This window comes from Mesoplodon mirus (genome assembly GCF_964341445.2).
Source record: "Mesoplodon mirus genome assembly, chromosome: 3".
Lineage (NCBI taxonomy): Eukaryota > Metazoa > Chordata > Mammalia > Artiodactyla > Ziphiidae > Mesoplodon > Mesoplodon mirus.
In genome coordinates, this window is record NC_138978.1 from 43,265,814 (window position 1) to 43,279,093 (window position 13,280).

General features: G+C 41.1%; 2 protein-coding genes across 3 annotated transcripts in view; one reads left to right on the plus strand and one right to left on the minus strand.

The window, feature by feature from the left end:
• The window catches only part of SPATA6 (spermatogenesis associated 6), a 146,869-nt gene extending 144,456 nt beyond the window's left edge, over positions 1–2,413 (minus strand). For both annotated transcript variants that reach the window (XM_082612382.1, XM_082612381.1), the window contains exon 1: positions 2,167–2,413. In XM_082612382.1, coding sequence (XP_082468508.1) covers positions 2,167–2,217 — 51 coding nt within the window. In that variant the 5' untranslated portion in view covers positions 2,218–2,413. The remainder of the gene's footprint in view (positions 1–2,166) is intronic.
• Positions 2,414–10,841: 8,428 nt separating this feature from the next.
• LOC309800542 (general transcription factor 3C polypeptide 6-like) lies at positions 10,842–11,884 on the plus strand. The gene has a single exon (XM_082614709.1). The coding sequence runs from the start codon at positions 10,905–10,907 to the stop codon at positions 11,673–11,675; it is 771 nt and encodes a 256-aa protein (XP_082470835.1). The 5' UTR covers positions 10,842–10,904; the 3' UTR covers positions 11,676–11,884.
• The last annotated feature ends 1,396 nt before the right edge of the window (positions 11,885–13,280 follow it).

Here is a 13,280-nt window from a genome sequence, read left to right on the forward strand (position 1 = left end):
GTTTTTCCTGGTCAGAAAACTTAGCATCTTGCTGCAGATCTGCCCCTAAATAGTTGCGCAAACCTAGAAAATATTTAGTCAAGCTAAGCCTCAATTTTCTCACCCATAAAAAGAAATTCAATCCAATGAAAGCTAAGATTTCTTAGAACTGTAAAATTCTGTAACTCAAATGTCTGTTGAAAAAAAATGAAATAGGAATGTTTCCACCTGCATAATTTCTTAAGCCACGATGAACAACAAAGCTCCATTGCCATTCACTTTCCGCCTGACAACTAATACTGGGGAGAAAGGGTAGTGAAATAACTCTCTCTGACCCCTTCAGGCAGTAGTCAGTACCACCAAGTGCTTGCTCTAAGCAGGTCTGGATTGGCCAAGGAAGGAAAGCAACATCCGGCCTGTCAGGCAGCTGCTCTCACCAGGCTGCTAAACTGCATTGGTTAGCAGAAGAGGAAGAAGCAGCCAGTAACAAAGTCTAAAGAGGCTGAATTCAGGAGTTTTACTAACTGCCCTGGGCGCAGCGGTTCAGGAAACTTCATGTATTCTTTTGCCAAATGAATCCTCCTTTACAAAAAGGCTGCCAAGCTTTGGCAGCTGTGGGATGAAAAAAACATCTGGAGCCAAAACTATAGAGTTTCTGACACTGCAGTGAGTAAAATCTCTGCAGCCTTAAAGATAAAGCGACAGTGCCAGAAACTTTCTTCTCCACGCCTGCCTCACACTCTGCCCTGCCCGGCCTTCCTTTCTTTAAGACCTAGCCAAAGACCTAAAACAGTCCTGTGACTTCCCTGGAGGTTTCAGGGACTGTGCTACAGCGGCCTCATTGTAATGTGAGGAAAGACAGCAAGGAAAGCAGAGGATGCTTTGTGGTGGGGGGATGGAGAGCCTTGACTGCAGAGCCTGAAGGAAGGAAGTGGGGAGGGCTACTCCATGCAGCACCCAGAGGAATGGTGTTGGCTATTTAAGCACACACACACGTGCACACACACACACACACACACACAGTTTTGCTGGGAGATCAAAGAGATGAGAAATAAAAGGACTTAGAGAAGTGGAAAAAGAAAAAAAGTACTGAAGGAGGAATTTTGTTTCCAAACTGCCTACAGGTCTAAAATGGAGGCATGGAAAGACTTTTGGGGGGGGGATTTCTTCTAGAAGAGAGAGGCTGGAGATTTCATCTGAAGAGGAGAATGAGAGGGTCCTGTAAAGAATGAGGGGGAAGGAGATCAAAACCCCTTGGAAGGGTCTTGTGAGATTATTCAGAGGAATGGCGTTTGCTCATGGCATGGAGAGGTCCAAGGCCTTTCACCTGAGGAAGGGCAGTGGGTTCTCTGCCTCAGCTGGATTTCCACAGCAAGCTGGGGGGACACTATCCTCTTCAGCATGTCTGGAGAGTGACTGGGTGGGGCTGAAGGTCCTCTGGAGCAAGTTTAGGGAATTAGTAGTGTCCCTCTAAAAGCTGGTGCCTTTCTTGGACTGAAGGGAAGGATAGGGGTTCCTTCTCAACATGGGGAGAGTTTGGGGGCTGGAGGGACCTGAAATGGTTTCCGAGGTATTGGCCCTGGGGTAGATGGCAAGGTGCTGTGTGCAATGCTGACACATTTCGGTTGCGGGGTGTGGAGACTCTACTTTGAGAGGAAAGGCCCCTTCACTAATCAGAAGCTTGTTAATCTGTCTGAAAGAATCCGCCAGCCGTGATCTGGGAAGAAAAGCACCCCTCCCCGCCCCCGAAGGCTGGGGAGAAGTCGGGCCAGTAATACTCTCACTAAAAGAACTGGAGCAGAGAAGAGGAATTTTAAAAGAAGCCTCTTCCCCCACCCAATTCACTGGAAAGTTAAGAGAGGAGAAAGGAGGACTTTCTAAAGTGGTTTGGAAAGGATTTGAAGGAACCCGAACTGGAAGTTGGGAGGAAGCTAGGGGAGCTGAGGTGGAGGGGTTCGGTGGGGGGCGTCAGGCCTCTGCGTGGCTGGAGTGGAGGGCGTTCGTGATTTTGAGGTTGGGGAAGAGCCAAATGACACGGGATCAAAGCTCCATAGGGACGATTCGAAGGGTGGAGGAGGTTTCGCGGTGACCCGGGGTCCTCGGAAGTGAACGGAGGCGGCGTCCCTAGTAAATTCCGGGGGCTGACGACACCCAGGCGGCGGCGATGGGGGCGCGAGCGGTACTCACAGAGTGGATCTCCAGCGCCAGGGCGCACTGCAGCGCCTTTACTTTCGGCATCCGCGCAGGGTTGGGGCGGCGGGGAGGGACCCCGGCCGCGGACCCGAGGGAGGCGAGGAGACGCGGGGCGGGGAGGGGAGGAGACGAGGTGGCGGCGGCGGTAGCAGCTGTGCCCCCAGGCCGGGGTCCGCGGTCCAGCCTGGGTCCCGCCCGAGCGGCAGCCGTGCGCTGGGCGCGGACTCGTTGTCTTGGCAGCCGGGAGGGGCGGGGCCGGAAGAGAGAGACGCTAGCGGGGACGCGCCGGAGCCGCCGCTCGAGGGCGAGCGGCTGGGGGCGGGACTCAGCGAACGCCGGGCGGGGCGGGGCGGGGCCGCTCGAGGAGGCGGGGCTTCCTAAGGGGCGGGGCGAGGCGGGGTGGGGCGGGGCGGGGCGAGGCGGGGTGGGGCGGGGCGGGGCGAGGCGGGGCGGGGCGAGGCGGGGTGGGGCGGGGCGGGGCGAGGCGGGGTGGGGCGGGGCAGTTCGTCTGTGACGTCAAACTATGGGCCCAAAGCCAGAAGAAGAAAATAGCTGTATAATAGGACAGTGCGCAGGTCAGGGTGCTGGACTCAGAAGCCCTGAGTTACAACGTGGCAGTGGCAACTTGGGCTAGTGGCGTCCCCCCGCGGCCTCAATTCCCCAACTGTAAAGAATAATAACGATTATTCGTTCTCTTATTTGAATTTCCTTACGGTGTTCAAAGCCAGCGTGAGAAAACAGGATTGGAGAAGAGACGTGCTCAATTCAAAGGCAGAACCAGGACTGGACCTCAGGAGCTCTCATGTAAAACTCAGGTTGCCTCCCTGAGAAGAGGGGCCTCAATCAAATCACCTTCCTCTTCAAAGTCTCCTATTCTGCGATTCTTTGTTAGTGCGTCACCCCCCTCCCTTCAAGGTTTCCCGTCTAATCACCTGTGTATGCAACTCAGTGTATATTGTTTTAAGTTGAACTGTCAATGAGGGGCCAAAAATAGGTCCAGTTGCAAAGTGGGTGGGCCATAGACCATCGATGATTAAGGAAATCTAAGAGATTGCCCAAGCCAATCGTTTTCAAAATCATTTTTAGTGCGAAATACATTACACATACAGAAGTATATAAAACAATTTCATCTTAAACAATAATAACAATAAAGCAAATACCTGTGCAACTAACACCCAGCTTAAGAAATAGAACGTTACGAGCACCTTAGAAATGTCGCAACCATTGCATTGCCTTCCTTGCCCTGGAAATAACCACTACCCTGACTTTTGTTACAATAATTCCCTTGCTTTTCTACATACTTTTGCGATTCATGATTGCATCTCTAAACAAGGTATTGTTTAACTTTTTCCTGTTATTGATGTTATATAAACATAATTAATACTATATGTATTCTTCTGTGACTTGCTTCTCTCATTCTTCTGCTGTAGGATTCTCCCAACTTTGATGCTGTGTAACAGGAAGTTTTTTCCATTGTAAGAAAGTGGAATATGTCCAACATAACATATGAATATACATTGATTTATTTATGATTTTTACTATTGATGGTTACTTGTATTCTTTCCATTTTTAGCTATTGTCAACAATGTTGTTATGGACATTCTAGTACATGTCTACTAGTGCATGTATGCTACAGTTGGAGTGATTGACTGGGTATTAAGTTTTGCACGTGTGGGACTTTAATAGGTAATGCCACACCATTTTCCAAAGTAGTTCTACCAATTAATGTTCCTGCTGGGAGTGTGTATTTTTCCACATCCTCACCAACATTTGGCATTGGTATTGAATGTTGAATTCTTGTGTGTTTGGACTTGTGTAGTCTAGGTATCTCATTGTGGTTTTATTTTGCATCTCATTACTTTTGAGGTTGAGCACCTTTTCATGGTTTTATGAGTCTTTCAATTTTCTCTTTGTGAACTGCTTAGTAGTCCTCTTGCCCATTTTTCTACTGGATTCTCTCCATCCCTCTCCCTCTCTCTCTCCTGAGTTCTTCAGATATTCTAGATACTAACTCTTTGTCTATTATATGTTGCATATATCTTCCTAGTTTGTGCTTGGTCTTTTAATTTTCCATATAATGTGTCATGAACAGAACATAAATTAAGTCATGGGTTATGAGTATTTTTAGTTTGACCAAATAATTCTAAGTTGCTGTCCTCAATGCCACACCAGTCTACACTTCCACAACCGATGCCTGAGTGTAACTATGCCCTCACATTCTTCCTAACCTTGGCATTATCAAGCTTTCTTGTTTCCCCTAGTGTAACAGATGTAAAGTACCATCTCATTGTTGAATTTCTCAGATTACTGATGCATCTGAGCATATCTTTACATATTTATAAGATTTTAGCTTTCTTTACGATCGTCTGCTCAGATTCTTTGCCCATTTTTCTATTGGAGGTTTTGTCTTTCTTACAAGAACTCTTCTGTACTCTAGTTATGTATCTCTTATCAGTTTCAGACATGCAAATATCTTCTCCCTTTTTCATCTGTTTATAAACTTTATCCAGGGTATACTTCAGTTAATAGAAATACCTAAATCAATCAATCATTTTTGCCTTACGTTTTGTGCTTGTGTTTCTGACATTTTAAAAGTCTTCCTTATTCCTAGGTGACAGAAATATGTACTATATTTTCTTCTATCAACTTCATAGTTTTACTTTTCACATTTTGATGTTTAATCCATCAAGCCTCAATTCTTGTACATGGTGTTAGGAATCCACGATCCAGGTTTTATTTTGTTTTGTTTTTTCCACTAGAGAGTAAGCTAGATTTCCCAACAATACCTACAAAACATTCTATACTTCCTCTCATTTTTTTGTGGCAGCACCTGTATCATATATTAACTACATAAAGTTCTGTCTTAAAGCTTCCTATTCTGTCCCTGTGTTCTATTTTTCTTTCTTGCAACAATATCACACTGCTTTATGACTGGACTTAACATCCTGTTCAGCAAGTTTGTCTCTCTCTCTCTCTCTCTTTCTCTCTCTCTCGCGCGCGCGCGCTTTTTCTCTCTCAATTGTTTAGTTATTTGTGATCCTTTATTGCTTCTTTTTATTTTAGAGTAAGTTTATTAAATTTCTCAAGCAGCCCAACTGGAACTTTTATCATGATACGTTAAATTTATAGACTAATTCAGGGAATTGACATCTTTGTAATATTGCATCATCCCATCCAAGAACATAAAATGTTTCTCTATCAGTTTGTCTTCTATGTTCTTTACTAGCGTTTTCAAGTTTTCTGCATAAAAGTCCTACTTAATTTCTAGGTGTTTAATTATAGTTTTTTCTTTCTACTATTGAAAACAGTTTCTTATTTTTCATTATATTTGCTAGTTATTGCAACTGTAGAGAAAATTTTATTTTTATAAGTTTATCTGTCAAACCTATTAAACTCTTACTGTTTGGAATATTTTCTCTGTTTGTTTCATTGTTATTATTGATTTTTTTCTTACAGAGATGATATGCACTGTATTGGGTTTCTAGTCCCACCATAACAAATTACTACAAACTTGGAGGCTGAAAACAACCCAAATTTATTATCTTACTGCTCTGTAGGTCAGAAGTCTGACACAGGTCTCGCTGGGCTAAAATCAAAGGATCAGCTGTGTTCCTTTCCGGAGGCTGTAGGGGAGAATCTGTTTCCTTTTCAGCTTCCAGATGCCACCAACATCCCTTGGCTCATAATCCCCTTCCTCCATCTTCAAAGCCAGCAAAGAAGAGTCAAGTTCTTCTCGCAGTGCATCACTCTGGCCTACTCTTCTACCTCTCTCCTTCCACTTTTAAGGACTCTTGTGATTACATTGAGCCCACCCAGATAATTGCCGTTTCTCAAGCTCATGTGATTAACAATTCTAATTCCATAACCTTAACTCTCCCTTTGCCATTTTAGATAATACATTCACAGATCCAGGGATTAGGATACAGGCATCTTTGGGGGATTATTATTCTGCCTACCACAAGCACCAAAAGGAATGATAATTGTATTGCATCAAAACACATCAGATGTGTTAAAAATCCATCAGGTGGTAAAGTTACTCAAAGGGGCAAAAAAGCATGAGTCAGCTTTGGGTGATTTAAGAACTAACTAATTCTGAAATCTGATAAATAAAAAGAAAGAATCAAACATTCATACTGAATTTCTTGTTGGAACTATACCTCAGGGTGACCAAAGAGTTGATGAGTTTTCTTTATAGAAAACTCCCAGAGATAAATGAACAGGAAGAATAAAGAATAACAATATTTATGGCTATTAAAACCATCAGTGAAAAGCTGATGAGGATTTTTATCATGGGTAGGTCAGTCTGACAACACTTAAACACACTGACCAATCTTAACATCACAAAAAGAGAGATAATCAGAAGTTATGCCCCTTCTGGGATAATGCAATAAAATACCACCTTTCAAGCCAAAAAAATCAAACTTGAATCTGACCAAGCATCCAAATAAATCACCAATGTACAGGAAATACAATATTTAAAGTAACTAACTTGTTAAACAAAATAAGGATATAAGCAGCAAAATGAAGACAAGATGATTTTTTTTCAACAAATTGCAAAGGAAAAATAAAAACAAAAAGGGAGACCCTGTGGACCCTGTGTATTAAAAGAGACTAAAGAGACATAACCTAATATAAAGTATTTATGAGGCAAGAGGGAAAATTTGAATGCTCACTGGATATATGAAGATCTTAAAGAATTTTTGATATTTTTTTTTTAGGAATAATAAGAGTGCCCAGGGTCTGGTTCTTAAAAAAAAAAAAAAAAAAAAGGAGCCCTTATCTTTTATAAAGTCATACACACTGAAGTATTTATGGATGAAATATGATGTCTGGGATTTGCTTTAAAAACCTCCAGTGGAGGTGGGAGTTTTTAGTGATGGACAGTGGGTGAGGGTATGGATAAAACAAATCAGCCATGTAATTGTTGATGGCAGGTATGTTGGAGTTCATTATACTATTTTTTCTTTGTTTTTTTTTTTGTATATACTTAGTTCTATATTAATTCATACAAAAGAAAGTAGGTGTTGAATAGTTTCAAATGCATTTTCTACACTGATTATTGAGATAATCATATGGGCTTTCAACTTTAGCCTATGTGTGAAATGAATTACATTGATAGTTTACTGATATTGTACCTTCCTTGTTGTCTAACACTTTGTTATTTTGTGAATATGCTTTTGTATTATGTTAGCTAATATTTTATTTAGGTTTTGGCATATATGTTCATAAGAAACTTGGACCTATAATTTTCCTTTCTTTGTTGTCTTGTCCTGGTTTGGGAATCTGGATTATAAAATAAGAGTATATATTAGACTGCATACTCTTGTCCACAGATCTCTGATGTTCTCTTCATTTTTCTTCAATCTTTTTTTTGCAAATCCTTTAGATTGTACAATTTCTGTTTATCTGTCTTCAAGGTAACTGACTCTTCTGCCGTCCCTAATCTGATGTTAAGCCCATCCAGTAAAATTTTCATTTCAGTTAATGTGTTATTCAGTTCTAAAATTTCCATTTAGTCTTTTTTTTTTTTTTTTACTTTCCACATGTCTTCTGAGATTTCATGCTCACTCATTAGGACCATATTTTCCTTTACTCCCTGAACATATTTTCCTTTAATTCTTTGAACATATTTACAATAACTGCTTTAAAGTTGTAGTATGCTATATCTGACATCTGACATCTGACATCTATACCATGTCGAGTTCTGTTTCCATTAGCTGCATGCTTTCAAGACTATGAATCACATTTTCTTGTTTCTTTGTGTGTCTAATGATTTTTTAAATTGAATACTGGATATTTTGAATAACACATTGTAAGACCCTGGATTCTGGGTTATCTATTATCTTTTCTCTGAAGAGTGTTGACTCTTGTTTTAGCAGGCAGTTTAATTACTGGCTGATTACCTTAAACTGGTGGAGACTTAGCAATATGTTTTTACTGCAGGTATGTGGAAAGCCCAAGATGTTTCTATAGCCCCTCTAACTTGGTAGGACCCAGCTTTCCAAACTCTGTCTCTCCTATGGGTCTTGCCAGGCTTGGTTATAGACTTTGTTAAGGCAGGTCTAGTGTGGGCCTTACTATAGGACATGGTCCTTTCTTCTAAAGTGCAGCCTTTCTGGTGCATCAGCTGGATTCCAGGAGTATTAACAAAGTGTTAAAAAGGATCTCTCCACAATGGAAGGTTCAGAAATCCAGTGTCCCCTAGCACTGCTTGATCTCAAGTATCTCTCTTCTGCTCCCAACCCTGTAGCAGCTGCTAAGTGGCAAGCCTCAGGTGGTCTCACCTGTGCATGTAAAGCTCATCCCTCAGCCTTGAAGTTTTGGGGAAACCCCTCATCAGTTTCTGGGCTCTCTCTGCACAGCTCCTGTCTTAGTTCAGGCTGCTAGAACAGAACACCATAGATCGGATTGCTTATAAACCACAGAAATTTATTTCTTACTGTTCTTAAGGCCAGAAGTCCGGTCAGAAGTCAAGATCAGTGTGCCAGCACAGTTGGGTTCTGGTGAAAGCACTTTTCTAGGCTTCAGATAGCCATTTTCTCGTTGTATCCTCACATGGCAAAGAGGGTGAGAGAGCTCTCTGGGGTCTCTTTTATAAGAACACTAATCACATTAATGAGGGCTCCATCCTCATGACCTAGTTACCTCTCAGAGTCCCCAACCACAAATACCATCGCACTGGGGGTTAGGATTTCAACATGTGTACTGGGGAGAGGACACAAATATTCAGTCTACATTGACTAGTTTGAAGGTGTTGCCTCTGTCACAGCCTTCAAGTTTCAGCCTCATGCAAAAATTCAGCTGCCAATTTCTAAGCCCCAGGTGTAGAATTTTTGGTGAAAATTCTAGCAGGCCTGAATAAAAGCATTGTGAATGGCACCACTATAATTAATGATATCTCAGGAAGATGTATAACTGCAGGTAGCAGATAAAACAGAAATAGTACCACTTCTACACTTCCTCTCCTTTTATCCTCTATGAAAATTTATGGGAAGTAAGTCCAATAAAAAATGTAAGCTCTTAATCTTTCCCAGAGATCCTACCTCATTTGATGAATACTTGGTGGGAATAGATTAGAACATTTTTTTTCTTTTTATATAGTCAACTTTGCATTTATGAAGTGAGAATGGTAACTTAGACTCCCTGGCTAAATGGTCAGAAGGTCAGAAACATTTTTAAAGACCTCTGTTATCTTTCATTCATGTTCAGTCTCCATAAAGGAATTGATGTAGTGGCAAAGTCAGTGTCTTCGTTAGTTATAAGCCTAATAACAATAAGAATAGCCATAGTAACCATTCAGTGATGGTTCATTATATACAGGCATTGTACAAGGTACTTTATATACACAATTATATATCCCACACATCTGTACAAGGTATTTGAATCCTCATTTAACAAACAAGGAAGCAAAATCAGAGTAAATACTTGCCCACACTCACACAGATAGTACCTGGCCCAGCAGGAATGTAAACTTTAGTCTGCCCTGTTCCAAAGGTAGCCTTCTTTCTGCTATAAAATACTGGTTCTCATTATTTATTAGTTTAATATTATCAATAGCAAACATGCCACTTAGTTTAAGATACAATACAACCAGGTAATCATGATGACAACAGTAACTGTTATATTAATAGAATATGTTATATATATTATTATGATCTTGCATCTGAATATAAATTTGTGTTTCTGAAAGTACATTTCTATCACTTAAGCTGATTCTCAAAATGGTTCTGTGTATTTTAAAGTAGAACTATTTCTAAACCTCTAATGCTGGACTGCCGGCTTATTTATCACTGAGCATGGTATGGAAGGTTTACGAGAAACAAGACTTTTAAAATTTCTGATGGAGTTTGAAATGAAAAGATAAAGCAGGAATCACTCTGTGGTAAGAATTTTCTTATATAGAACAGTATGAATTGTACCCCTTGGAAAAATGTGTTTTGTCTTGATATGTATTATGCAGCTATAATAATACATACCCAAAAGAATACTTTGTTTTATTAAGCTTGTCTCCCTATGTAAGATATGCCGGTTCAGCCAATAATAATTAGATTGCCATTCCCCGGACTGAGTTTTAGAAAGTAATAAGCCAATGAGGTATCACTTCCAATTTCTCATACAACAGCCTTAGAGAAAATGGCCGCGTAACAGGCCAGCTTACTTTAGAAGAGCAAGAAGTGGGTGTGGGAGGAGACACTGTAAAAGTTCTGTGCCCTAGTTACAAATTGGGTCTGCTGGAATTGGGATTACTTCCAACCTGGGGGGCAGCCTCCTGAGACTGAACTGTACTGGCTCCATTGCAGGAAAGATAAGGACCTGGGTACGCGTATGAGGGTCCCCAAATAGCTACGAGCATTGCATTGATGGTAAGCCACATCCATCTTAGAGAAGACTTTCTGAACAAGGAAGGGTCCTCTTGTGACATTGGAGCTAGGTAGCTGCTGGGGGAAGGAGGAGATGCTGATGTAGATATCATTTGGTTTTGTCCACAGCTACCAAGCTTTAACCTCCCGGAGCACTGAGTCCTCGTGGTAAACTGAATAATGGCCTCCTAAAGACATCTAAGTACGAATCCCTAGAACCTATGAATGTTGCTTCCTATGGCAAAGGACTTTGTAGATGTGATCAAGTTAATGACACTTAGATGGGGAGATTGTGCTGCGTGATCCCGGTGGGCCTTATGTAATCACAAGGGAACCAGGAGGAGTCAGAGTCAGATAGAGGGCAACGTGATAATGGAAGCAGAAGGGAAAAAGGTGATACAGGACGGCTCGGAGGCCGCGTGGAGGAGCGGCGGCATGGCGGCGGCGGCCGAGGAGCCGAGTCGGGGGTACTGGGACGAGGAGGAGGAGGAGGAGGAGGCAGAGCAGTTGGTCCTGGTGGAATTATCAGGAATTATTGACTCAGACTTTCTCTCAAAATGTGAAAATAAATGCAAGATTTTGGGAATTGATACTGAGAAGCCCATTCTGCAAGTGGACAGCTATGTCTTTGCTGGAGAGTATGAAGACACTCTTGGGACCTGTGTTATCTTTGAAGAAAATGTCGAACATGTGGATGCAGAAGGCAATAATAAAACAGTGCTAAAATATAAATGGCACACGATGAAGAAGCTCAGCGTGACAAGAACTCTTCTGACAGAAAAGAAGGAAGGAGACGAAAACATATGTGGTGTGGAATGGCTGCAAATCAAGGAAAATGATTTCTCCTGTAGACCCAACATGATTTGTAGTTTTCTGCATGATCATGAAGAGGATGAAGTTGTAGCTCCAGACCCAGATAAATCTTTGGAGTTGGAAGAGCAAGAGATTCAAATGAAAGATAATTCAAACCTGAGTTATGAACAGGAGAAACCACCGAACTTGGATATAGAGGATTCTGGTCCTTTTATTGATATCCCTTCTTCTGAGACAGAAGGCTCTGTTTTTATGGAAACTCAAGAAACACTCCTAGATGAAATGTTTCTCATAAAAACTAGTCGTGAACTTTTTAGAGTTTTTATATAAAATAACAGGCTTTGTAGTTTTCAGTTCACAATTTGATTTTTTTTTGTTGGCTATATACACATTTCCAATTATAATATAGTTTAATATACTAGAATCATTAAGGACCAGATACGAGTTTTTAAAAATATGGTTTCAATGACTGTAGGGACCCTTCTGTGATGAGTCCTTTAAAATGGGGGTTTTACTAAGGTAACTGTGGGTTTCTATTGCAGCCATCACAAATTACCACAGACTTAGTGGCTAAAGTGTATTAAGCTACACAAGTGTATTGTCTTTTAGTTTTGTAGGTCAGCCGTCTGATATGGGTCTCACCTGGGCTAAAATCAAGGTATTTGCAGAGCTTCATTCTCTCCTGGATGTGACGTGGGGGACTCCATTTCCTTGTTCATTCAGTTGTTGGCAGAATTCAGTTCTTTGCAGCTGAAGTATCATGGTCCCATTTCCTTGCTGTTGGCTGAGAGCCATTCCCAGCTTCTAGAGGCTGCCTGCATTCCTTCACTCATGGTCCCCTTCTCTTCAAAGCCAGCAATGGTCAAGTCCCTCTCAGTCTTTGAACCTCTCCTGCTTCTTCCACAATCCTATTGATGGTGGACCCTCCTGCCTCCTTTTAAAGGTCCATTTGATTACACTGGGCACATCTGGGTAACTTCCCTATTTTAAGGTCTATAACCTTAATTCCATCTGCAAAGTCCCTTTTGCCATGTAATTTAAACAGGAATAAAACTGAGAATTATGGCATGAAAATATTTGGGGGGCCATTTTCCAGTCTACCAAAGTCAGTATTACTCCTAAGAACAGAAAAAGAATTCAGAAGTGCTAAGGGTGAAGGTACAGTTCTGATATTCCAGCTGTAATTTCACTTCTTTCCCACTGAAGAAAGATGATTGGAATTCAGCTGTAATATTCTACAATATTATGGTGATAACCTAGATATACCCTAACTTGTATTTTTTAAGTAAATTAGTCACAAACTTTGATACAGTTTGAACTATATGAAACTACCAATATTTGTTTCTGACTATAAAACTCTGCAATTTTATATGGTTTGACCTGGTACTAATAAGTTAAAACACTCCTCACGTTAATTATATCTCACAACTATTGGAGGTGTAACTTTGTTGTGACAGATTAGAGAACTAATGTTCTAGGATGAGGAATTTTTTCCTTCAGTAGGTTTTGTAAATTTTTACTGTTTATTTGGAAAACAACTTACCCTGATTAAAAGCATTTCCAAATCAAAAAAAAAAAAAAAAAAAGGTGATACAGGACCATGAGCTAAGAAATGAGGACAGCCTTTAAGAACTGGAACCAGAGGCAGCAGATCTGTCAACACCTTGATTTTACCAGACTCATTTCAGACTTATGACCTCCAGAAATGTAAGATAATAAATTTGTGTTGTTTTAAGCCACTAAATTTGTGGTAGTTTGTTACAGCAGCAGTAGGAAACTAAAAATGCAGTACTTACTTGATTTGGTCAAATTGCAGTTGGATAGAAATTCCCTGGCAGTCCAGTGGTTAGGACTGGGCATTTTCACTGGCAGGGCCCTGGGTTTGGGGAAAAAAAATTGCAGGTGGACTAAAAGTTAAAAAGGCTGACTGTGAAT